Source organism: Lampris incognitus, chromosome 6 (assembly GCF_029633865.1).
Source record: "Lampris incognitus isolate fLamInc1 chromosome 6, fLamInc1.hap2, whole genome shotgun sequence".
In the NCBI taxonomy this organism is placed as follows: domain Eukaryota; kingdom Metazoa; phylum Chordata; class Actinopteri; order Lampriformes; family Lampridae; genus Lampris; species Lampris incognitus.
Window position 1 is genome coordinate 8,923,809 of NC_079216.1, and position 26,723 is coordinate 8,950,531.

Consider the following 26,723-nt stretch of genomic DNA (forward strand, 5'->3'; position numbering starts at 1 on the left):
TGCAAGTTTCAAAATATACATGACCAGTCACATAGGCGAGAGATCCTCAGGACTGCACGAGGTGTTCAGGTTCATCCATCCATCCATCCATCCATTATCCGAACCGCTTATCCTGCTCTCAGGGTCGCGGGGATGCTGGAGCCTACCCCAGCAGTCATTGGGTGGCAGGCGGGGCGACGCCCTGGACAGGCCGCCAGGCCATCACACAGGGCCGACACACACCTACACCCACACACACACACACACACATTCACACCTAGGGGCAATTTAGTACGGCCGATTCACCTGACCTACATGTCTTTGGACTGTGGGAGGAAACCGGAGCCCCCGGAGGAAACCCACGCAGACACGGGGAGAACATGCAAACTCCACACAGAGGACGACCCCCAAGGTTGGACTACCCCGGGGCTCGAACCCAGGACCTTCTTGCTGTGAGGTGACCGCGCTAACCACTCCATCACCATGCCACCCTGTTCAGGTTCATCTTTTTTTTTTCATTTTTAGACCCCCCCCCCCTTCTCTCCAATTGTATCCGGCCAATTACCCCTCTCTTCTGAGCTGTCCTGGTCATTACTCCACCCCCTCTGCCCATCCGGGGAGGGCTGCAGACTACCACATGCCTCCTCCGATACATGTGGAGTCGCCAGCCGTTTCTTTTCACCTGACAGGAGTTTCACCAGGGGGATGTAGCACATGGGAGGATCACGCTACTCCCCCGAGTCCCCCCCCCCGAACAGGCGCCCCGACTGACCCGAGGAGGCGCTAGCGCAGTGACCAGGACACATACCCACATCCGGCTTCCCACCCACAGACACGACCAGCCGTGTCCGCAGGGACGCCTGACCAAGCTGGAGGTAACAAGGGGATTCGAACCACCGATCCCCGTGTTGGTAGGCAACAGAATAGATCACCGTGCCACCCAGATGCCCCTAGGTTAATCGTTATATGATAAGACTATTATTCCTTTGTTGGCAGTTCGCTCCGGGGAAAAAAATATGTACAATCTAATCAATGTATACTTTCTCAATACTGTTTCAGTGAAAGTATTTATAAATAGTTTTGTGAGGCTAGACTGGTTGTTATGAGATAGCTTTGAAAAGGAAAACAAATAGCTTAAAAGTGCTTGATGTCAGGATAAGCTGCTGGCTTTCAGCAGGGCCACTGGACATCATCTACAGTCCTCTGCTTTTAGTGTCATAGAAGCATTTGTTCACAATGCCGGCAGTGCTTTACTCTTCAGGGTTTTTTTTTTTTTAACCAATAATCTCCCTTCAACATGGTGGTCACCCATAAAAGCATCCACACATTTTAAATGCTGAAACCAGAAAACAGCTGGACAGAGTGACGCTTCATTCAACATCAGAGTCCAGCGGTGTTTTGTAGAATAGAGCACCTACCGATACATATGACAAAAAAACCATAATAGTAAAACAAAAAAGGGCAAAATACATTTTCTTCAGATCTACACACCTAAGCTTTGAGAGCTTGCACCACCACTGGACCACTGGCCATCGTATTGTTATCCGTTTTTGGATCTTTAGGGGTGAGATGTTCTCTAGATGAGTGTCTGTTTGTCAGTGGGTTGTGTTAAGAGCTTGGAGGATGAAGAAAGAAGGCTGGTTGGCATCTTCACATCTACACATGCACATCTTGCATGACCAAAGCTCGCTTGTCCATGGTAATGCCAAACAATACTGGATTTTAGCGTGTGGGCGGGGGGTGGTTGTAGGTAAGGTGTGTAACGTTTGGTTGCGTCGTAGCTAGAGCTTGGAGGAGAAGGACGGCAGGCCGTTGTACATGTCGGCCCTAAGCCTGGCCCACTCTGCCAACCTCTGGACGGAGCTCTTCTCTCGGGTGAGGATGCGGGCGGCCTTCTTCAGCTTCTCCTCATTCCGCTCCAGGTAACGGAGGCCCTCAGCCTGCAGCAGGTTGAGCTTCTCGTTGCGGCTCTCGTCCAAGGCGACCTCCTCGCTCATGTAGGGGTTGAAGCGGAAGTAGGTGTCTGGAGGGAGGAGGGCGTCGAGCATGGTGTGAACCTCTGGAGGAGGGGAGGAGAAGAGGTGAGAACAAGGACAAGCCACTCAAGAAAAAATACACACTGTTCACACTGATACCGCAACCGTAAACACACAAATAAGGAGCTAATTGCCCCAGTATGTACAAACAGTCAAGCATTACGGTGAAAGTCAGCTGGGAACACGAGTCAAAACCTTTCTGTAAGCCTTTTGACAGCCTTGCATTTGTTCAAACAACAAAACTTTAGGCCCTGAGTGTGCGAGAGGGCCCAAATTGGGGTTATTCTGAGCGCAGATGTCTGAGAATTTAAAAAATCGAGGAAAAAAAAAAACAGAAAAGAAGAAAGTTTGGGATAGAACAAAAACAGGGTAGCTATCCCTGAAGAGTCCAGCAGGCAACATGAGCAGATGTCTGCGTCAGCGTTCCCACAGATGCCTGGCAGAGGTGAGCGGTAGTTCAGAGAACAGACATGAACGCTGTTAAAACCATCTCCACCTGTAACTCATTTGGGGGGTATTTGGAGACTTTTACTGTTCACAGTACTCACCACAGAGCTGATTATTACAGTCTGACCACAAGCTTTTACAGTTTGACCACACTAAAGCTTTTACAGTTTGACCACACTAGAGTATAGCCAGATAAAGACAGTTACAGCGGTGCTCGTGTTGGACGGGGGTCAGAAGGTATTACAAAAAGGGGCATTTTCTAGTGTTAAAGTGTTCGTTCTGGGGGGGGGGGGGACTACCATAGTATGGAATCCCCCCCCTTTTTTTCTCCCCAATTGTATCCAGCCAATTACCCCAGTCTCCCGAGCCGCCCCGGTCGCTGCTCCACCCCCTCTGCTGATTCGGGGAAGGCTGCAGACTACCACATGCCTCCTCTGATACATGCGGAGTCGCCAGCCGCTTCTTTTCACCTGACAGTGAGGAGTTTCGCCAGGGGGGACGCAGCACATGGCAGGGTCATGCTGTTCCCCCCAGCTCCCCCTCCCCCCTGAATAAGCGCCCCGGCCGACCAGAGCAGGCGCTAGACCAGGACACGTACCCACACCCGGCTTCCCATCGACAGACACGGCTAATTGTGTCTGTAGGGACGCCCGACCAAGCCGGAGGTAACACGGGGATTTGAACCAGCGATCCCCGTGTTGGACCGCTATGCTACCTGGCCGCGGAGTTATTTTTAATATAACATTCAAAAAACACACCAACTTCCCATCATTTTTAATAGCCGTGCATGGACACAACAGCGTAGTGGATTCTTGGTGCCCTTTTTTTCCCCCCAGCCCTTACAGAACGAGATTACGATTCCAGTGAAAACCTCTCTTCATAGCAATGACCTTTATTCTCCATCGCTCTCAATGGAAAAAGACACGCTGTTCCAGAGCACACTTGGGATGAGACCTCACGCTATCACAGCCCCAGAGTAGCAGTTGAAAATATTTACGTTTTTAGCAAGGGAGCGCCATCCTGTAATTGTTTTGTGTAGTCGCTTGGCAAGCTTCACAACAAGCACCGCATGCAAGCATCTTTCTAACGTCAGTGCCTTAAAAAAAATGGTGCACAGTAGACGCAGTAGACGGTGCACAGGCTAAAAAAATACTGTTCTGAAGCAAAGAAATGACGCGTGAGCGAGCTCACTGTATTTACCCTATCTCTTACACCATGAAAGAAAGCGAGGGTCAGATGAACAGTGGGGGTCAGAGTGGATGTATGTGGAAGGCGAAGATTACACTCGTGTTAATCTGCTGTTTCTAAACAACAGAGCCCGACTGGAGAGCTGCGGGGTTGGGGGTGGCGTGTTTAATTCCAAACACAGGAGGCAAGCATCTCCCAGCATCTGGGTCACACGCTGCTCTACAGCAGTTACAGGGGAGGGACAGTGCCAAATTTAGGAACAGCGGAGGTGCCCCGTGTCCAGAGGTGATAAGGAGGCAGAGGCAGCCGCAACTACAGAGGGCCGTAGCCATGCGTATCCGGAACAAAGTCGGCCGGCTCTGCGGTGCTTTGGCTTCGCACTGATAAGATGACATCAAAGCCGACGTCTCTTCCTGTGGGAGGCCGGCAGAATGACAGAATGTGATTCGTACTAATTCTGGCGAGGAACGATTGCAGTGAGATCTATGTTGTAATGCTGACGAGTTTTAGAGACTGCTTGGATGCTGTTAGCTTGACAAGCCAGACCAGTTTCATGAGCTGACCACGATGATGTTTGTTGAGTCTGGCCTCCCTTTCAGTGACAGCTATTCAAAATAGAGGGGCCTGTAAAAAGGGACATGATTTAATCACTTTGGAGACAAATCCAGACTCTAATCCAAGGGGGCTAAATAGTTATGATGCAACGCAGCAGAACTGTAAAAGACAAACAAAGTCGTGGTAAACGATGGGGTTAGTTATGCAGAGGAAACCACATCACAGAACCAGTCACACGACGTGGACACAGTACATAATGTGACACGTGTGTCAGCTCTTAGAGATTTATTCGTCTGTTGCCATCGTCGTTTAACCTTCCTGCTGGTTTTTGTACAGTCAAGTCAATTTTATTTGTGCAGCCCAATATTGCAAATTACAAATTTGCCTCAGGGGGCTTTACAGCAACACAACACCCTGTCCCTAGACCCTCACATCGGATAAGTAACAACACCCTAAAAAAAAAACCTTTAACAGGGAGAAAAAATAGCTACGCTACCTCGACACCCTTGAAATCAGTCTTGATAAGAGAGAGACAAGACCCAATCTCATGAAAGACCAACATGACTAACTCACAAGACCGGTCTGGCTTGACTGGGCTAACAGAGTGTTGCTTACCCTCAGTGTCTGTGGCACTGCTGATGACATTGGTGAGCTTGGTCTTGAGGCTGGTGTAGGTGGTGCTGTGCTTGCCGGGTGATTCGAAGCGGCCCGTCCCAAGTGACACCACACATTCCAGGGGTGTGTTTGGCCACAAACACTTACACTCGTGGATGGCGAGGGCTGTGGGGTTGTTGATCAGCAAACCTCCATCCTGCAAACACAGAGAGGCAAGTGTCTCAAGCTGGAAACTAAAATGTAAAAAGCCCCACACAGTTTGTTTCAGAGCACAGTAACCCGAAGCCGGTTGATTTCCGACTGAGACAACACGGATTCTTTTCAGGAAACTCAGTATGAAACAGGCTAAATTACTGAAGAACATGTGACTAAACAATGTGGACTTTCAGAGCTGCTCGCAGCTTTAAAAAGAACTGAACTTTATTGTTATTGTGGTTTGCCCCCTTGCCTTGATTTCGCTCTAAATGGCTTTGATATCAACCGGCAGCCCAGGAGGCCATTCGATATGGATCCTTAGTCTACCCAAGGCCATGGGGGAGCGAGTGTAGAGGCTCAAGGGAGTGTTGAATAGGCATGAGGCTGAGGGGCCGCCGGCTGGCGCTGGCAGCAGGATCAAACACACAGGGGCCAGTCCTCATTAAAGAGGCCAGGCGAGGAAGGGGGGCCGAGATGGAGGGCCCCAGGTGTCTGGGGACACAATAGGGGGAACGACAACCTACTTTTGTGTGTGTGTGTGTGAAATCAAGCGCTCACATCCATCATCCATCTCTGAGTCAGGGCATATAATACCATGTGTACCACTTGTGTGTGCTTCTTCCACATGTTAAGAGTGTAGGAAGGTGGAAGGCGGAGGAAGGGAGGTGGTGATAGGGTGCTCCATCTTTCCAACCGCTCTGCAGCAGTGCAAAGGTAATAATGAGAATTTTCCCAGTACAAATCAATGTCAGAGCACATGGCATGATGGGTAATTTGAAGGCTGCCTACCAAGGCGCAGGTCTGTTAATCATCTGGGGAGCTGGACTGAGAAATTGTGTCACCGCCTCAAGGTACTAGATTTTTTTTTTCTTTTTTAAAAAGGAAGATGAAAGAAGGAAAAGGCAAATGGATGTGGAAGTGTGACTGGGGGCAACCGCGAAAATAAAATAGCGCTCATAGAGAACACCTACACAGACGACGGCTGCTTAACGACCTGTGTGATCTTAATACAGTAGCTCTCCGATCGAAGGAACCCGTGAGTGACATCGAGGGGCTTTCTGAAAATGTGACGAGGCAGGCCTCTTTACAGACCATTAACTCTGCATGTGTTAATACCACAAAATAAAACTTTTAATCAAAAGCTACCTTTCCTTACGTCAAAGGCAAAAACCTCTCCGGTCTACGCGAGTCCAGTGGGCTGATGAGAGGAAGAGCTATTCTCGGGGCTCGAAGAAAACAGTTTCTCACAAAAGGTGTTGCATGAGCCATTTAGAACCTACTAGATAGTTCAAACAGAGGGTCTCTTGTGAGAGCCAAAAACCTTGGGGAGTACTCATTTCACTGGAAGTCACACACAAAAAGAAAATGTCCCATTCAACCCACAGTGCTGGGAAGAAATGCTGAGGGAGCCGTCTGAGTCCGAAACACGTCATTATGCGCCAGCAGGGTGTCGGGCAGACCATGGACCGAATCCCTGAATCAGACCAAAAAAAAAAAAAAAGGGGGGGGGGGACTTGTACCTAATGGAGAATTAGAAGCAGCGAGGCTGCAGCCAGCAGCAGATGACCCCAGCAGGATAGAAAACAAGTAAGCAGTTTTCTTATCACTCACACACACCACTGTGAGCAACTCCATTTTCTCAACTCAGCGGCAATTATGGCAGCAGCCTTGGTCCGGCTGTGGGTTCCCTTCTATTCATAGCCGGGGGCGATTTTTTCGCCAGCACAATGCCTTGCTTCACACACAGAACCGAGACGCTTGGAATTAACAAGCGAGCGCACAGATTTCTGGTGAGTTGAGAATGGAACGCAACAACTTGTCTCCGTTTCAGGGGCACCTGCTGGGGTCGTTCAGAGTCGAAGAACAGAGTCGGGGGGGGTCCCCCGAGGAAATGTTCGCTTTTTAGGGAGCAAAGACACACCACGACCCGGTAGGTTTTTCGCGCGACGTGCGTGTTGGTACTTTCAGCCAGGTCTGTTATTCAGAAAACCGTTCGCAGCCATCGTCTTCGTCCACGACTGTTAGGAATAAACGGGCGCTCGTGAGGGAGACGGTACCAGGCAAGAGCCACACTGAGAGCAGTTTGGCAGGCATCGAGCCGCATTTGCACGCCACTGGCCATGCCTGGGCACTTTAAAGAGACCCGTACTTGGCCAATGTCCCACATTCTCACACAAGGGTTTTTCTTAAGAACTATATTTGTACACAGAGTCAAGTTAGAAACAATGATCTCCTTAGGGCATACTGTGCAAATGAGCTTTGCCCACAAAAAAGGCCTGACTCAAGCTGCCTGTCACGCACTCAGCATGGTGCAGAACAAAGGTCACTTCCCCCCACTGAGGATTTAAGGCTGTATTGCCCTTCTCACTTAAACGCCTCCAACCCGTTGTCGCAAAGTGCCATGTCGTAGGGGTCAAGAATCCTCAGAAGGGCACAGCCCTTTCAGTTGTGTCCATCCGACAGGAGTTAAACCTCAGCGCCTTTTCAGGGCTTAGTTGGATAGTGGCGATGGTGACTCTTGATATTTCATTTCTCGTGCCAGAGTTTCTCGACTCTGGTAAAGCTCAGCCACCTATACTGTCGAGGCTTGGCACTCCTCTCCAGGGACTAATGGTAGAGCCACAAATCACCTCTTCTCTTTTCCCAGCAGCCAGAAAAAAACAAGTTTTCAGCTAATTAGGCCTCTTGCACCTACGGGATTGCATTTCACAGGCTCAACCCGGCAATTAAACTCAATTATGGAATTGAGGGGGGAAAAAAACCCCATCTATTCTTACTACACATTCGGAAGTAAAACCTCTATTAAGATGATATGAGACGTGATGAAGAGATAAAATGAAGATAATCTGAAACTCCCCTACGTCGCTGCTGCAAACATCTCTGCCGTCGTTAGCTTCTGGGAGTTCATCAGCACTGTTCCACTTTAAGCCGTCTTCGAACAGGGAGCACCGATTTGAATAGGAATGAGGCGCTATCGTCATGATCAGTAAAAGTCATTTCACGCATCAGCGTATGTCAGCTCCCATTAGCTTGGACAGCAAACTTCCTCCCCCTTCATTCTCCGGGCCTGTCTTGCCTATCTTTCTCCCTTTCCCTTTACCCTGTGGCTATGGTCCACTATGAAGAGAGGCCATAAAGGACTGAACAGACTGCTCACTCATATAGTCGAAGTGAGGTGAGCCCTCTATGTGCATTTGATGAGGCATTCACATCATCTCCAGCTCCAATCGGCTGCCTCGGTCATTAGGACGTCTTTGTGTGGGTTTTCTTTGACAGGGCCGGGCTGGTGGGGCCCCTGCAGTTCTGTCACGATTTATCACAGGCCTCTGGCAATGAAGCGCTTTTCAGAAAAGTGTTTAATTGGGGAAGGGTTACATAAGTCATGGGCGTCCGATTCGGCACTTCACAATGCCTTGTTTGTTTTTTCCTGCAGTGGACATCCAGTACATAATCGTTGCATGTATCGCTGTCTACGTCGAAGAATATTTTGGCTTCAAACTGTGCACATCAGGCCCAGGCTCGCATATAAACTGACCATATTTATCATGAATCTTTCAAGATGGGCCCATTTTAATTGCATAAAACCAACCTTCCTAGATCACTGCCCATGTTATTCAAATAAAATAAACGCTCAGTGTACCAAATCACTTGCCTTAAGAAGATATGAATAAGGTCACTATTGTCATCGGCAAGGACAACAATGAGAGTCGTACTAACGTGATGAGCGCCGTCCTGTACTGGCCAGGTCAGGACAGAGGTCTTCACGCCATGTTATGTAATTAAGCCAAATCAGTTGTGCAATCGGGCCTTTCCAATCCCGGGCCCCAAAAGGTCTCACTGAGGTCAGAAATCTTCTCAGGCTGTCAACAGAGGACGGACCCATCTGTGAGTGACTGAGAATGCCAACTATACCCCCAGGCAGGGAAAAGCAATTGAGATGTATTGTGTGCCTCTACCTATCGCCAAACACTGCGTGTGTGTGTGTGTGGGTGTGCACGCAAAACCACCCAATATTGAAACACTGAATCATCCCTGACTGCCGGTGACCCTTCAGATTGGCGTGTGTGACATTCCTTGAAATTATACAAACAGGTGCGGCTCACCTCGGTCACATTTAGTTAGCCGAGGCTCCCTTGTGGCTTTATGGTCTAATTTGACTACCTCATATTAGAAAAGCATATTTCCGCTGTCCATCATAACATGCAAATTAACGGGCAATGCACAGCTAATTTCCCCCGGTGAGCCCGGGCGAAGTGGCCGAACACGCACTTGCGTCTCGATGCACGTTAACACAAGCGGAGAGCCAGCTGCCTTCAAAACCACACCTTCTTACATTTATTCCCCCGAAAATCTCATTTGGGGCCACTGCAGTGAGAGGCCTATATGTGTGGTGGTATGTGTGGTGGTATGTTTGTGTGTGTGTGTCTGGTTAGCCAGCACAGTGAAAGGCCATGTGTGTGTGTGTGTGTGTAGACTGGGGAACCAGGGAGACTTTCACACAGTAACCAGTCAGTCAATGTAATCAGTGGACTGGCCTAATCCCTAAAGAAGTGTGCCAGCGCAATCATGTGTGTGTGTGTGTGTGTGTGTACTGATACACAGGGGAAAGGCAGATCCAGAGTGTGTGCAGGAAAAAAAAAGAGCTGTCTGCAGTGAGGCTGAGGAGTCTGAATTCCATCCTCCACCCGCCTCCAGGCCCTGCTCTCAGGGCTTATCGCAGGAGGAGCTCATCCTGATGAGGACGTGTCTGAGAGCCCCAATTCATCCTCCTCTCTCCTTTCCCTGAACCATCCCTCCTCCCCTGCACAGACATGAGCTTCACCACCAACACCCCACCCCGGATGCTCGGCGCACGCGCACACACACACAATTTACATAAACAGATAAGCCAAAACATTAAAACCAGCTGCCTGATATTGTGTAGGTCCCCCTCGTGCCACAAAAACAGCTCTGACTCATCGAGGCATGGACTCCACAAGACCTCTGAAGAGGTCCTCTGGTATCCGCCACCAAGACGTTAGCAGCAGATCCTTTAAGTCCTGTAAGTTGCGAGGTGGGGGCTTCCATGGATTGGACTTGTTTTTCCACATCCCGAAGATGCTCGATCAGATTGAGATCTGGGGAATTTTGGAGGCCAAGGCAACACCTTGGACTCTTTGTCATGTTCCTCAAGCCATTCCTGAACAATTCTGCAGTGTGGCAGGGCAGATTATCCTGCTGGAAGAGGCCACTGCCATCAGGGAATACCATTATCATAAAGGGATGTACCTGGTCTGCATCAATGTGTAGGTAGGTGGTATGTGTCAAAGCAACATCCACATGAATACCAGGACCCGAGGTTTCCCAGCAGATCATTGCCCAGAGCATCACACTGCCTCCAATGGCTTGCCTTCTTCCCATAGTGCATCCTAGTGCCATCTCTTCCCCAAGCAAATGACGCATATGCACCCAGCTGTGTCCACATGATGTAAAAGAAAATGTGATTCATCAGACCAGACCACCCTTTTCCATTGCTCCATGGCCCAGTTCTGATGCTCACGTGCCCGTTGTAGGCACTTTTGGTGGTTGACGGGGGTCATCATGGCCCCTCTGACTTCGGCTGCGGCTCTGACTGCGGCTTCACGGCCCCATACACAGCAAGCTGTGATGCACTGTGTTCTGACACCTGTCTGTCATAGCCAGCGTGAACTTTTTCAGCAATTTGAGCAACAGTAGCTCTTTTGTGGGATCGGACCAGACAGGCTAGCCTTCGCTCCCCACACATATCAATGAGCCTTGGGCGCCCATGACCCTGTCGCCGGTTCACCGGTTGTCCTTCCTGGGACCACTTTTAGTGGGTACTGACCACCGCATACCAGGAACACCCCACAAGACCTGCCGTTTTGGAGATGTTCTGACCCAGTCTAGCCATCACAATTTGTCCCTCGTCAAAGTTGCTCAGATCCTTACGCTTGCCCATTCTTCCTGCTTCCAACACATCAACTTCAAGAACTGACTGTTCACTTGCTGCCTAATATATCCCACCCCTTGACAGGTGCCATTGTAATGAGATAATCAATGTCATTCACTTACCTGTCAGTGGTTTTAATGTTTTGGATGATTGGTGTATACACGTATTAATAAATTAAAATAGTTTTAGTTCTTTTTCTTTTTTTAATTAAGAGATGGGAAAAAAAACATCCATCTGAAACTGGGTTGGTCCGAACCTACAGGTCTATCAACTACCCAGTAAGGTGCATTTCTTTGGGAAACCTAATTCTTCTCTCTTCTCCTGGCCTTAGCTGTGAAATGATGCAGTGCTGTGAGATGTGGTCTACGCCATCTGAAGACCCACAAGTAGACAACCCAGCAGACAGGACAGTCGTACTCGTTTCAAGTGACCGCCGATGATGATGGTTTATGACCTATAACACGTCTCCGGGTGGCCAAAGGAGGGGTGGATGGATGGATGGAGGGAGGGAAAGACGAGAAGTCAAAGTGTTCCCTAAACTGACAGGTTGGATTGGCAAAATGAAGCTCGCTGCCACTTTTTCCTCTTTCCCTCCTTTGAGACTCAGCATCTCTGTCGCTTTGTGACTTCTGTTTAAGTCAACTTTATACTATTTTTATAGTCAGACCTACATATTTATACCTTCTTATACACTCTTAATGACGTTCCAAAACCAGCTGTTCTTTTCTATTGCTGTTTTCAGAACCAAGTGAGTTATTCTCTAGATCGCCACACTTTTTCGTCAATGTTTCTCCATTGCTAGCATCCACGGCTTCATATCGGTGCAATCATTAAGGCTCTCACAGAGACCGTGTTGTGTAGAAACGACTCCTTATTTTCCCCTACATTTCTGTTTTGTATTTCTCTAAACTCGATGCCGTTTACTGAAAACTTTGTAATATACTACTTTAATCCTAACTCTACTACTACTTTCGGCTGCTCCCGTTAGGGGTCGCCACAGCGGATCAGCCGACTTTAATCCTAACAAAACAGCAAATTTACTCATGTGACGTATGCGGGCCACCCATCGAGCCAAATTCCTTGTACAGTACATAGCCAAAGATTCTGGTTCTAATACACACTCTGAAGACTTTTCAGACTCACTTTGCTCGTCCCTCATTCATATCGGTGACGGAGAAAGTGTGTTCTGGAAGTTTTGAGCTGACAGCCTCCATTCCCTAGCTGTGTGGAGTCTTTCTGCTAAGAAGAGTGCCAAGTTGGAGCTGGCACTGGGGGGGGGGGGGGGGCGGCAATGCAAACCCCAGTGTATCCCCCCTCCCCCTCCCACCCCCACACACACATCCTACCCGCTCCACCTCCAAATCAAAAGCTGGCAGAGATTGGCACAAACATGCTCCCGTTCCATCCCCGTCACCTCGGGAGACGCCATGGCAACCGGGCGGAGAGAATCGCGCCCTCTTTGCAATTCCACGCATGCCCTGGCATCCCTTTGTCAATCGTCTGAAGTCTGCTATTTCTGTGGTCTTTAGAGCAGAGATAACAGAGTGGGCTTTAATGTGGAACATACTCCTCCTCTTCCCTGCCTTCATCATCCACACCCCCCCACACCACCACTCCCTCCCACCAAGGCATCCTCTCTGTGGTTATGGTGGCAAGTGTGAGGCTGCGATAATGCCCCGGCTGCTTCGCTTTAAATGTTGTGCTCCTAGTTACAATTTCCCCCCCTTATGTTTCCACTGCCCCGAATGTAAAAAGTTCTGGCCCTCCTAAGACTCCCGCCCCAGGCCGGAGAAACCCAGAAGAGGATGACAAACAATCGAAACTTTCTTGAAAGATACTACTTGAGAATTCCGGCATTCGCTCAGCACATGGCGAGGCCGCGGTCTCGCACTCAAGATGTACAAAAGGGCGATTGTGCAGCTCCCGGGTTGGACGGAATGCCATGTGGGCGTCCATGGAAAAGGATGAAATGACTCTCTCGCCGGAGAATTCTGACATCATACGGGCGGCGTGTTATGTATGTTACGCACTGCTGGAGAAGGTGATGAGCCAGTCCGTTCAAGTAGCGTAATCGGGTGGCTGATGAATAAAGCGTTGGGTAAACAGGCCTTCCAAGGCTTGCGGTTGCATCACCTGGAAATGAAAGTGGTTGAAATCTATAACAAACACATGGGTTCAAGGGCTGGTTTCAATGGCCTTTTTCTTTTTTTTCCCCTTCTTCTTCTTTTTTTTAAGAAAAAAATGTTCTAGGACCGTATCCTTGACTGTACAGTTTTTGTAGAAAATTCAACAAAGAGGACAAATGAAAAAATGTCACCTACAGGATCTAAACCGTGTGGAAGTTCTCACGCGTTTGACCCATTGCTAAGAACAAGTGGAGCTTTTTTTAATGAATCGATTCTGTGACTCAGATTTGGTCATGAAGACAAAAGACGTATTTATGAGGCTTTGGGAAACGAAGTCCCACGACTAGAAATATATGTTCAGATGTAGTACATTTGTACAGACGAAACAGCTTTAAAGAACAGAGGAATAATAAAACAGGCTTGTTACAGGTTCTCGAATGGTTTGCAGCTAAGGCTCTAGGTTTTATTATTTAATTTCATATTTTATTTGTATAAATCTATACACAGAGGACGACCCCCAAGGTTGGACTACCCCGGGGCTCAAACCCAGGACCTTCTTGCTGTGAGGCGACCGTGCTAACCACTGTGCCACCGTCTGCGTGGGTTTCCTCCAGGTGCTCCGGTTTCCTCCCACAGTCCAAAGACATGTTGGTCAGGTGAATCGGCCATACTAAACTGTCCCTAGGTATGAATGTGTGTGTCGGCCCTGTGTGATGGCCTGGCGGCCTGTCCAGGGTGTCTCCGTGCCTGCTGCCCAATGACTGCTGGGATAGGCGATAAGCGGTTCAGATAATGGATGGATGGATTTGCATATATCTTTTCTTGTCTTAATGCATGCTCAAAAATCCAGGTTGGGCATGGAAAGATTTTTCTCAGAAAGTTTAATCAGCTCATCTGGACAAAACGTTTATTGGGAGAAACGTTTCCCGGCCATCTTTGTGAAGAGGGAACGACCAGCCCTGAATTGAGGGGGGGGGGGGGGGGGGGGCTCAAGAGTACATCTGTCACCATTTTACAATGCTGTGATTGCAAACACTCCCCAATCCTCTGTGAATAGTACACGTGGCCATTCTAACTCTAATTAAATGTCACGGCGATTTGTATATGAAATCGATTGTTGGTTTCGGTTGTGATGTCACGGTGCCGGTTTCGGTCATTAGGCCACTGTATTGTTTATAAGGGTGGGGATACCTGCAGCCAGTTGAGACTGAGGATGTCATTTAGATGAGTGGTGAAACCTATCTGTCAATAAACGTTGTGTCCAGATGAACTGATTCAACTTTCTGAGATATAGCTGATTAAAAAAAACAAAAACAAACATAGGGCGTCCGGGTAGCATAGTGGTCTATTCTGTTGCCTACCAACACGGGGATCGTCGGTTCAAATCCCTGTGTTACCTCCAGCTTGGTCGGACGTCCCAATAGACACAATTGGCCGTGTCTTCAGGTGGGAAGCCAGATGTGGGTATGTGTCCTGGTTGTCGCACTAGTGCCTCCTCTGGTCAGTCAGTCGCCTGTTCGTGGGGAGGGGGAACAGCGTGATCCTCCCACGCGCTACGTCCCCCTGGCGAAACTCCACATTGCCAGGTGCTCCACATGTATTGGAGGAGGCATGTGGTAGTCTGCAGCCCTCCCCAGCTTGGCAGAGGGGGTGGAGCAGCAACTGGGAACGGCTCAGAAAATAGGGTAATTGGCCAAGTGCAATTGGAGAGAAAAAGGTTGGGGGGGGGATACAAAAACAAAAATGAAGCAATTCTACCTGGCACAACTGTTATATTATGCCTTTGTTAAAGCTATAAATCTGAAGGTTATTGTGTTTGTTTAGCTTTGGTGATACTGGTAACCACATTGGTGTTTGACAATCCTAAATCCCAGAAATCAGCCACCAGTTCTGTTGTGTCAGAACCTTCACCAACCCTGAACAAAAAAACTAAACAACAAAGAAAAAACATGGTTGAACGTGTTTCAGCTGCTGACCTTAAAGACACTGTTAGTTAAGATCTTTTACAACTAGTTCTATCATATCAGCCTGTTAGCCACATCAACTTCACTTCCCCTTCTTACTTGCTGCTCCACGCTTTCTAGTACTGCACTCGCTGATGATGTAAAATGTTATGCGCCATATAAGTAGCTTCAGAATTGTAGCATGACCTCGCCCCGCTCCAGGAGCTCCAAACTAGTTCAAACACCCTGCTTTAAAAGAAGAAAAAAAGATGACTTCCTTTACAGGGGATGAATGAAGTATGTGAGAAGAAGAGAGGGCCTTCTTAGAGTACTGGGTGTTGTTTTGTATTCTCCTGAGTATGAGGTTACCTTTCTACCAACTGGCCAGTGGATTTAAAGAAAACGGCTCCAGATTAGATCGTGTGGATTATTTTCCGCCAAACAAACGCTGCCGTGTGACGAGGGAAGCGCACCGCTGGGCTAATATATGCATCTCAGAGTGGGGCGAGACTAGCAAGACAGCAGGCTGGGGAGGAAACGTCCCACCAATTGTGGGTTTTTCATCAACCAGTCTCTTTCATTCTCTCTCCACCCGCTCACGGTCCCCAATTCACCTACACAGCTTACACCGCTTCCAATTAAGCATGCGGGGGCACGGAAGCCCGCAGCTCCACCTTTGATGTAAACACGTGCTCGTTCTTCCACAAGTGTGCATGCTGTGCTGTGCCTGATTTCATCATCATACGCATGCTTCATTTGTGTTTTCCAATTCAGTACGAGGAGAACCTGACGTGACAGGTCAAAGCCAGGTTACTGAAGCTGGATACTGAGGCAGGACAGAAATAGTGTGGCGGCACGGTGGCGCAGTGGTTAGTGCGGTCGCCTCACAGCAAGAAGGTCCTGGGTTTGAGGTAGTCCAACCTTGGGGGTCGTCCTGGGTGTCCTCTGTGTGGAGTTTGCGTGTTTTCCCTGTGTCTGCGTGGGTTTCCTCCAGTTGCTCCGGTTTCCTCCCACAGTCCAAAGACATGTAGGTCAGGTGAATCAGCCATACTAAATTGCCCCTAGGTGTGAATATGTGTTTGTGTGTGTGTGTGTGTATGTGTGTGTGTGTGTGAGCCCTGTGATGGTCTGGCAGCCTGTCCAGGGTGTCGCCCAATGACTGCTGGGATAAGCTCCAGCATCCCTGCGACCATGAGAGCAGGATAAGTGGTTTGGATAATGGATGGCTGGACCTCTGGTGTTTTTTTACTCAAAAACTTGCAAATGACAAAGCCCCTTACTAAGCTGTATGGTAAAGTGGAGCACAAGGGCCATAAATGCAATTTAATATAAACATATATATATTTAGATCAATTGATTGGTAAAATGGCTGAAAGCGGATAGGGGTTGTGATGTCTGACCGGGTTGTGAGTGCTTGTTGTTTTTCCGGCAGCTAATGCATACCTGCTAAGCCTAGATAGATGGAGTTAAGTGTGTCTAGCTCAGACTCCATCACTCATCTTCCTGTCAAAACACAGCTGCCTGGAACACAAATGCTGACAGCAAGGAAATATGTCACCACTTCCCAGCTTTCTACAAGGCTGTTTTTTTTTTCCTCACAAGGCAATCTGAAACTCCTTAAAAACGCTTCATCCTACACAACTACCGTCGAGCTGCCCTTAAAAAGAAAGGCCCTTGATCCCGATTTAATCAGTGACCATCAGCCGCTCAGTGACCACGGGCAGGAGATCGTGGCTAGATCGGTCTGGATGGCTGCAAGATAAGAACATCTAACATGATGAATGTGAACCAGGGTGTTGCAGAAGGAGCAACACCAAGCCTCCACTGGATTAAAATAATAAAGGTAAAAAGAGATGAGAAGAGTGCAGACACAGTCACTATTAGTAGAGCACCAAGTCAGTAGAGACCATTAGACTCTGTGTGTCATGTTACACAGCGGAAAATCCACCCCAGAAACTAATGATCATATTATTAAGATACTACCGGTCATTTATACCTTCGCCCTCTGAGCCTCAGTCTCCTAAGCATGAGACTATCGCAGTAGCCTCTCTGAGGTATTTCTCTCCTATCTGAGAAATGCTCTCATACTGCTTCAATTAGAAAAAATAATAATAATAAACTTGACATGATCTTTTGTTATCTCTTATTTGCTTCCATAGATTGGGTATATTAGGACACAGGGATGAATATTTGTCACATCCTGTGGCAAAACCTGTGCCCTCAGTTATACAGTTAGATTAGCTGCTCATAGTGTTGGAAAGCTAGGGGTTAAAGTTCATTCTGTTTAACCCCGTGTGATTCTCTGTGAATGAAATTATCTACCACGTGCTTAAAAGGTAAACGTCAATGTAAGTGCATTATCTAATTCAATTACGCTCTCTCAGTGTTATTACACAATACCGGTAGGAGACATCCAGGGAGACGCCCTCTTTGAAAATGTTTGGTCTTGTAATTATAGCTACAACCACCCTTGTGCCCACCCGTTCTATTTAAATTGTGTTAGTCTCTGCTGGAGTGAAAGGGACTCTAACCTGGTGGAGATCATTGCCCAGGGTGAACTCCTGGAAATACCCCGGAGCAGCTGATGAGGCGCGAACGGCCTGCCAGAGCTGGTGCTGGCAGCCCCCAAGGTAGTGGGAGCGCACCCCGGGTAGCAGGTTGTAGTTCCTGAACACATAAGCTTTCAGCGGAGTGCCCCGGTTCACTATGGTGCTCACTGCTGCCACCTGCAGGAGTTGACATATGACAGGTTATAGCTCTTTCTCACTCTCTCTCTCAAAGGCCAGCTATGGAGAGCTACATTTAGCTGGGCCGAGAAACATTATAAAGAACACGAATGTGGGCTTAGGCTGAGCTTAGGCTGAGCTTAGGCTTTATCCACCACAGATGTAACACAGAGAGCTATGGTATATAACATGTATTACATAACAGTCATATGTACATGCATTATGACAGAATTGAATATAATGTACACATCTCCATCGAAACAGAGACTTAACTTCAGAGACTTAAACCCATTTTAATACTATCCACGCTCTGTAATTATTTGCAGAGCATGCTGACATATGGAACTCTACCCACCAAACTTCCTCCTCTTCAGAGTATATTACATAGCATCATAGGACATTTTCTGTACACCTGTGTCACAATGGAATACTCAAGTCGTGTGAGTAAAGGCTGATTTTCAGACTGTGAGACAGAAACAGAGCCAAAGGCCTCCTCCATAACCTCATTAAGAACATGGCAGGGTAGAGGCTTGCTGGCTGCTGATAACTAGACTGAAACAACAGGGTGGGGAAACAGGGGTGGGGTGAGTTATACTATCATCTAATGCTCACCTTAGGGCATCTGGGATTTCTGGAGGTCTCCACGAGCAGATCTGAGCCCATTTTCTCTCTGTGGAAGAAATGATGAGAATGCAGTGATGTTACTTTTGAGGCTTGGTGAATTCTGGATAGTATCGGGATCGATGCAGAATATTCCTGCAAGCCACCCCTAATTCTCCTGCACATGCATCAGTTCATGAAGTCTGTTATCACTTCGCCATCCTCTGCATCAATTTTGAACAGTTTTCTGTTATAACACCTGTGTGCTTTTTTTGGACATGACTAGTTGCTCAAGATCTCAGAGATTACCTGACATAAACCATTTGTTGAATGCTTTTTTTACCCATAAGAGCTGGCAGCATCTAGGATATGTACATCTTTTCATTTTGGGACACTGCAGAAAAGAACTAAAGAGCTAATAGAGTGGTCCAGCTTTGATACAATACCGAAATAAGTTTGCATTTTTGAACCATGGGTTCCCTCAGCTCTTCCTCTTTGGAGGAAAATTAATGTTTTTTCTTTGAGACACCTAAAATAAGATTTGCAGCCAGGACAAGGTCATAAGGTTTGGATGTTGTGTGAAATAAATCTACCAGCAAACCGTCTTTTTGCGATTTTTGAAGCATCAATGCACTATAAAAAAACAAGCTGCTAACAAAAGGCTGTCACATATTAGCAACATTCACAGATTAGCCAAACATTATTTCTTCTCTCCTGGCAATAGTATTTACACATGAGACAATTATAAACATGGTGTTGATTTGCAAAGATTAGCGCATCGTACAAAAAAAAAATCCAAATTTGTTACGCTACTGTTTACCACAGATCTTATTTTTAGGCGTTTAATTAAAACCCCATTCTTGGGGGTGTCTGGGTAGCGTGGCAGTCTATTCCGTTGCCTACCAACACAGGGATCGCCGGTTCAAATCTCTGCGTTACCTCCGGCTTGGTCAGGTGCCCCTGCAGACACAGTTGGCCGTGTCTGTGGGTGAGAAGCCGGACATGGGTATGTGTCCTGGTTGCTGCACTAGCGCCTCCTCTGCTCGGTCGGGGTGCCTGTTCAGGGGAGGGGGGGGGGGGACTGGGGGGAATAGCATGATCCTCCGCTACGTCCCCCTGGTGAAACTCCTCACTGTCAGGTGAAAAGAAGCGGCTGGTGGCTCCACATGTATCGGAGGAGGCATGTGGTAGTCTGCAGCCCTTCCCGGCTCGGCAGAGGGGATAGAGCAGTAACCGGGACGGCTCGGAAGAGTGGGGTAATTGGATGGGTACAATTGGGGAGAAAAAGGGGAAAAAAACTCCCCCCCCCCCTAAAAAACCTCCACATTCTTTTGACTCAAACAATACAGGAGCGTTGATCTACCACCAATACAGAATGTGTGACAAGGGAGCTCACTTGAGCATGCTCTCCCAGGTCTCGCTGTCATAGAAGGCGTGGCTCCAGCCCATCTTCACCGTGCCGACGATGACGTTCTGTTTGAAGACGTCTGAGCCCAGCTTCCTGTACAGATCATCACACTCGTTCAGGGGGATTTGGAACAAGCCCAGCATGAAACCTAGAATAGCACCTGCGTAGAAAATGTGATATCACACACACACACACACACACACACACACACACACACACACACACACACACACACACATATGTAGGAGCAACAGATCATTAAAAAAGGAAATCAGTTACTCACTGCAGGGGGCACACTGGCAAAGCAAACTCAAACTGCTATTCTTCACTAGGCTAGCCATGACCTTGAACCTAGAGGCAAAGAGTTGATGGGAAGATAACTGCCTCACAGATAATCTGTTCCTAGTGCCATTTCATTGAGATGATCCATTTATAGCCGGTGGGTGGGATTAACATGGCGAGCCCACTACAAACAGCAAAGTGCTTCTCTGTTTATGCTGCAGTTATATTCATAAGGACAGACTGACTGTCATCACTGAGGGTGTCATCCTCTTTCTAGCCACAATTAGGGCTTTCTTCTCTCATTTTGGCAATGCCTCTCAAGTCTCTTGCTGGCACTGACATAAACCAGTTCGAAATCTTGATTTGGCCAAATTCCCTTGAGCTTTCCTGGCCCAACAGCAATCAGGAAAGATTCCAAACATCAATGTTTGAAAACTTCATCTTTATGCTGCAGACGCCCCTTTGTTCAAGCTCTCGGGACAACTTGCAAGATTCGCTACCAAACAGCCGCCTACTGGTCTGGCAAGGTACAACATGGAGTGGAGAGATGAGGTGCATTTAATAGGAGCTAGCCAGAGGCGGATAAAAACGAGCTTTAATGTGGGAACATCACTCTATCTGGAGGGGAGATTACCATGGCGCTGTAACAGACACACACATACATGCCCACATTCATGCACGCACGCACTTACACACACTCACACAATCTGAGAGGAAGCTAGCGCCAACTGGAGGGGATTATGCAGACAGAGAGAGATTGGCTTTGAGAGACAGAGGGAAAGGAATTTCAAGTAGTTTGAGACAAATAGAAACTTCTGGTGGTGATTAAAGGAAAGTGGGTTTTTACAGAGAGAAAAAAACCCCATCTGCTCTGAAGTGAATACGGCAAGGTCACAGACTGAGGAGCCAGGGTTTGACTGTGGTCCACAGTGCCACCTTGTGATGGCCTTGCATATCTTGGAAAAACGTGCCTTTATCAACACAATACAGGTGAATGCACTGCATTGCTGAAAACGATATGCATTCAGATGTTTACTCTGGCTTTCATTACTAATGTTTCCCCTGAGCCAGAAAATCTTTATAAAATGCAACAAAAAAAAAAAAGAATTTTAATGATCTCTCACTCTCTTAATCTTACCAGAACCAAGACTGTGTCTAAAAATGTTAAGAATGTAAGTCACTGGAACAAAAGAAGTACAATAAAGGATTTGAAAACAGAGTGAGTCTTGCTTAGTAATTGCCTTGGCTGTGCACTGACTGGGTTCAGAGTCCTGTTGCAGTAATGTCTCTGAGGCCACACAAGAGTGGAGCAGTAAGTGGGATAACAGGAGATCGGTACCACCGGTTCAGCCGGTGCTGTTATGGACTGCTCTATTTACCCACACTCCACACACACACACACGCACACAACTAGGGCAGGAGGACAGCGTACCTGTGCTGACACCACAGATATAATCAAACAGTTGGTAGATGGGTTTGCCAGTAAGGGTTTCCAGTTTTTGCAGAGTCTGTAAGGCTAAGAGTCCCCTGAAAATGCAAACACAGAGAGACACAGGCAGACAGACAGTCAGACACACAAAGGGCCACTACTCCATCAGCTTACAATGAAAGGAGTAAGACAGACATTATGATTATCATGAGAATTGTGAATCGTGAATGGAGATTATCCATGATGTGTGATGGATTTTTCGCCCAAGACATTTACAGGATTTCTTAGGCATGCTGCTATCAAAAAACTTTTTTTAAGCTGCACTGAAGAATATCATCAGAGTCCCAGACTCTTATAAAGCTTTTGAGATTCAGCTAAACATTTTGAGCCAAGTCTTGGCATTATGTCTAAAACTGGCTAAAATTTGGTATTAGTGACTTGTGTCTCGCCAAAACAGAGCAGAAATGCTAAAAAAAGAGCAGCTGAAAGAAGCCCTCCAGTACCTCAGTCCCCCTCCGTCTATGGACAGGACCCGCACACCTCGACCTTTTACGGGGTCATGGTAACCCACCAGAGTGAGGGCCTCCCTGACTGCTGCCCTCAGGCCTGGGTCACTAGCTTGTCTCAGACGCAGTAGGCAGGGTATGGCCTTCTCCTGTGTGACCGACACACACACAAACACACACAGCTGCTGTCAGTAGCAGAAACCGGTATCATCCATTCCCCATTACTAAACCAGTGCTATGGTACATAAAATACCCTGGCTTGAATTCCAACTAACTTTTGATATAGTAATTTATTTTCTATACCAGTTGAATCCAATTCAAAGTGGCAATGGGGCTGGAGTCTAGCCCTGCAGGCACTGGGTGGAAGGCAGGGACTGGCTGCCAGTCTATCACAGGGCCAACACATAATCTTGTATGCATTACTCTCATCTTCGGGCAATTTAGACACTCCAGTTCACATTACATGTATGCATATGGGAAGAATATGCTAACGTCACACAGTGGGACCTGGATCAAACCCAGAACCTTCTTGCATTGACACAACAGTACTGATTTGATCACTAATCCACGGAGCCACTCCCAGATTCAACTCAACTAAGGTACTTAAAAATAAAGACATAAGGGTACCGGTAAGGTAAATAAATGATAAAAGGATGGTCGGCATTTAGTAGGCTGCCTCTGATATTTTAACAGCCATAGGAGGAAACATATATGATCTGTTGTCTCAGCAAACCGACATTTAGGCTCACATGAGAAAAAAACAATGTTACATTAACAGGGTAGCTGTTGCCGATTAATACAAAATATAAGATGATTATATGATTAATATAAAATATAAGATGATAAGATGATGATGTATGCTGAAAAACAATGCAGCTGTAAATGAATCCTTATAATATGAATGGGTGTTGAACTGAAGTGATGGCAGGCCAGGTGAGAATTCACAACATCCGACACATTGTTGACAAAAAAAATAATTAAAATAAAAAAAACAAAAACAAAGCTTAGTTCCATCAGAATTGAGGAGAAAAAAAATAACATAACTTAAAAAACCGTGAGCCTGTTGAAACTGCTAACCTTCACTGCTACACCGCGGGTCTCTGGGAACTCCAGGAGGTGGTAACTAAGGTCCTCCACTCTCTTGATGTAGACCCTAACATCTGACGCTCTGTGGAGAGCCTGGACCAGTGCTCGGGTTCGATTGTCCACGCTGACCCTGGCGATAATCTGACAAAAATAAAATGACAAGGATCCACAACATTTGTTAGGGCCACCCGTATGTTGGGGGTTTTTTTCCCTCCCTTTTTCTCACCAATTGTATCCGGCCAATTACCCTATTTTCCGAGCCATCCCGGTTGCTGCTCCAGCCCCGCTGCTTCTTTTACCTGACAGTAAGGAGTTTTGCCAGGGGGCCATAATACATGGGAGGATCACGTCATTCCCCCCAGCCCCCCCCCCCCCAAACAGGCGCCCAAACCGACCAGAGGAGGCGCTAATGCAGCGACCAGGACACATACCCACATCCGGCTTCCCATCCGCAGACACGGCCAATTGTGTCTGTAGGGACGCCCGACCAAGCCGGAGGTAACACGGGGATTCGTTGGTAGGCAACGGAATAGACCGCCATGCCACCCAGACACCCCCGCCCATATGTTTTTAACTGGCATCCTGCCTATAAAGTGACATTGTTTGGCTTACCTCTATAAAAATTATCAACAAAATACAAACAAGACAAGACATTGTAACAAAGCATGGCTTTATGTTGCTACAACATGTTGGCCTGGATTTATAGACCAAAGCAAAGCAGTCATTCTTATGTATGCCTGACTCTACAGCAGTGGTTATTTTTGAAAGAGGATTCCTGGAACCCACCAGCCACCATGCCAGCTCAGTATGAAAAGTCATATAGAGTAACAATGATGCAGGCATCGCCCTTTAGGCAGCTGGAACCCTGCCATGATATAACCCATGCCACCAACAATAACAACACATGTGAGCATCATGTTTCACTCCAGTGCAGACCTAGACCGTTTCCCATCTTGATGATATCTGTACTTCGACTATGAGGATAAAATGTTAATAATCACAGGAATTGTCTCTATTGCTCAAAGCTAAGCCTAATATTTATGTAGAACCTCCAGCAAAAAAAAAATTTTTTTTTTTTTAAAAATCACAATTTAGACTTCTGTTTGAGAAGCAATATTTGAGGAGTTCAAGCAATTTTGACACTTCTATCTTAACATTTCTATTTCATGCTTAAATATAAAAGTACCTTTTCCCTTTGGAGAAGAAGTTTCTTGGCTTTCTCCTCTGTGGCCTTGTGTTCTTTACTGACCGTAGCCTCGACTTGTTTCACAGCTGCATCCTCTGGCTTCTTCTTCTCCTCTGCAGCTGCTGCACTTTTGTCCTCCACCGTCCTGAACTTGGGGACCAAGGGCGCAATGTAGCTTCCCACAAAAGCTTGGACAGTGGGAGCAGAGTAGGACAGGTAGTGTCCTAAACCCTTTTTCAGTGAGGATGGGGCTGCTGTAGCCACAGGCTCTATAGCTCGTTTATCAGACACTTTCGTGAGGTCGCTAATTTGTTGGCCCTGTGAGGAAGAAGAGGCACCTGCACTGCTCTCCACTCTCTTTTCATTTGTGCCCATGCTGCTAAAGTAGGTATTGATGTGATGGGCCAGGTAGTTGTATGTCTCATCTAAGCTGACTGAGAAGGTACTGGGGTGGAACAGAGGTGTGGTCGATTTAGAGATCGTAGTACTCTTGGTCTCAGTGCTGCCAACTGATGGTTTTACCTCCTCTGGTCTCTGTGTGGCACCATTAGCTTTAACCGCAGAAGAAACACGCCTTATCTTTTTCTCTCTGGGTTCGTGTGTATTTGAAGGAGTGGCAGCGACAATTACTTTGTCACGGTTATGAGGTGGTGTGGAGGTAGCGGCTTTGATGTCAGGTGCACAGGCAGGTGCAGGGCTTGAAGAGGAGGCTACAGATGTAGGCGTAGAGTTGGGTGTAGCACCCGTGGAAAGGGAATGAACACGGGTGGGAGTGGGTGTGATTACACTCTCCTCAGTGTCTGGTGTTACTTTGGGGTCGACCTCAACCTCTTCACCCGCCTGGGCAGCATTGGGTTTGAGTCTCGCAATTCTGGAGAGAAGTTCTGTATGGGTCCCGCTCACCGCTTTAGAGACGGTATCCAACGTGCTCCTAATTCGGGACATGTGTTGCGTTAGACCAGCATACCAGCGTGACGCTGAGGTGTTCAAACACAGGGCACTGGTGTGGAGTCCGAGCCTTTGCCTGACTTGGCTGGCTCGACAGAACCAACCTTTATGTCCTCGGCTCCTGGGGTTTTGGACGTACTTCCAACCGAGGTAGCCAACCCTGTGTCCGACGGGTTTTCGTACATGAAGCCTAAAACGAGAAGGGCGTAAAGGAGACAAGGGCAGTGATCCTGTCGGTCTTTGAGCTTGTGCATTCAACAAGTCAACAGCTCTGCTTACTTTCAGCACCCAGGTATCTGGACCCCATCTGCAGCCCATAATCTTAGGTCTTTAAGGTGCGAGGTCTCGTGAGTTTACTCCATCCGCATGGATTACGAGGTCTGCGCTCGTTCTCTCCCTAGAGGTGGCGATGGACAACAAAAAGGTGACGAACGAATGACAGAAAATAAACGACAACACATGGACACATAACAACGCTAGCTTCTAAGAATAAGCACTGAACATTCTACGCTACTGTTGGCAATCAACCATTTTTGTCGGGCCGATGATTAGCGGAAGTAAAGGAAACGCATACTGTTGGGTATTCCAGCAAACTTTTCCATATGGTAAAACGGTGAGCTCACGCCGAGCTAGCCAACCGGTTAGCTAACCTAGCTAACCTAGCTAAAAACAACAACAACGAAACACACCGACCTTCCACGTACACCGCCGTTTCGGAGAAATCAAACGTCGCCTCCCCCCCTGTGGAAAGCTGCCATCTCCAAACGGACATTAAGGGCGTGAAGTTAAGCTTACTATTTACGGACTGACCGACATACGTACGGGCATCGTCCGATTTGACACTGGCTCCCCTCAAAATGACGTCATGAAATCGCCCGAAGAAAAACAATAGTCACGTGGTTTTTGATCTACCCCTGCCATTGGGTCTTTACCGCCTGCTCCTGCTGTGATTGGCCAGGGCGTCTCCGCGTCGGGTTACCGACTTTTGAGTTTTGAATGGGATACGCGCACACATCAATAATGTTAATTCAGGTGCTGATAAGCTGAGGTCACAGGCTAAATTAGGCCATCGCCGAGTTCCTCTGTTTGTTGTGTAAATGCAGTTGATACAGGCTTGGACCGTGGGCAAATGAAAGCGTGTTTTACCCTTTTATCGGTGGGGGGGGGGCATGACCTTGGGTGTTGGGAACTGTTTTTTTTTTTATTATTTTCTTCAGACTTTGCAGTGAATTGCATCATGCCATGGTAAGGGAAATGTAAATAACAGCGATAACGTGATTCTAATATGGTGCCCCCCCCCCCCAATTTAGAGAACAGCGTGTAAACTACTAATATGACACATTAGCCCCCTGGCTAACGGGTCTGATCCTTTAGCCGAGCGGTCAGTGATGTCGCCTTGCGGTGCAGTACACCCGTGTCGAATCCCGCACCGGGCAAGACGAGGTCAGACCCGTTAGCGAGGGGCTCTAATGTGTCTTATTATTAGTTTACAAGCGTATTGTTGGAAAGACAATAAAA

At 47.5% G+C, this 26,723-nt stretch overlaps 1 protein-coding gene across 2 annotated transcripts; it reads right to left on the reverse strand.

The window, feature by feature from the left end:
- Positions 1 to 572: 572 nt before the first annotated feature.
- Positions 573 to 26,040, reverse strand: LOC130113879 (calcium-independent phospholipase A2-gamma-like). Of its 2 annotated transcripts, none has more exons than XM_056281572.1 (10): positions 25,899 to 26,040; positions 24,258 to 25,602; positions 23,063 to 23,212; positions 21,983 to 22,134; positions 21,483 to 21,577; positions 19,757 to 19,928; positions 18,373 to 18,430; positions 17,566 to 17,760; positions 4,821 to 5,016; positions 573 to 2,038 (listed from the first exon to the last, which is right to left on the reverse strand). In XM_056281572.1, exons 2-10 carry the CDS (start codon positions 25,521 to 25,523, stop codon positions 1,761 to 1,763), a joined length of 2,562 nt encoding a protein of 853 aa, XP_056137547.1. In that variant the 5' UTR covers positions 25,524 to 25,602; positions 25,899 to 26,040; the 3' UTR covers positions 573 to 1,760. The 2 variants fall into 2 exon arrangements, with proteins under 2 accessions (XP_056137547.1, XP_056137548.1); XM_056281573.1 differs by lacking the exon at positions 25,899 to 26,040 and having other exon boundaries at positions 24,258 to 25,395; positions 25,485 to 25,604.
- Between the last annotated feature and the right edge of the window lie 683 nt (positions 26,041 to 26,723).

What these genes read in the sequence shown, in the direction of transcription:
- LOC130113879 (XM_056281572.1), bottom strand. Translation starts at nt 25,523, where the DNA reads ATGGGCTGCAGATGGGGTCCAGATACCTGGGTGCTGAAAGTAAGCAGA. An exon ending in TTCTTCTCCAAAGGGAAAAG is followed by an intron (nt 23,213 to 24,257) that starts GTACTTTTATAT and finishes TATTTTTGTCAG; the next exon opens with ATTATCGCCAGGGTCAGCGT. An exon ending in ATAGACGGAGGGGGACTGAG is followed by an intron (nt 21,578 to 21,982) that starts GTACTGGAGGGC and finishes TTGCATTTTCAG; the next exon opens with GGGACTCTTAGCCTTACAGA.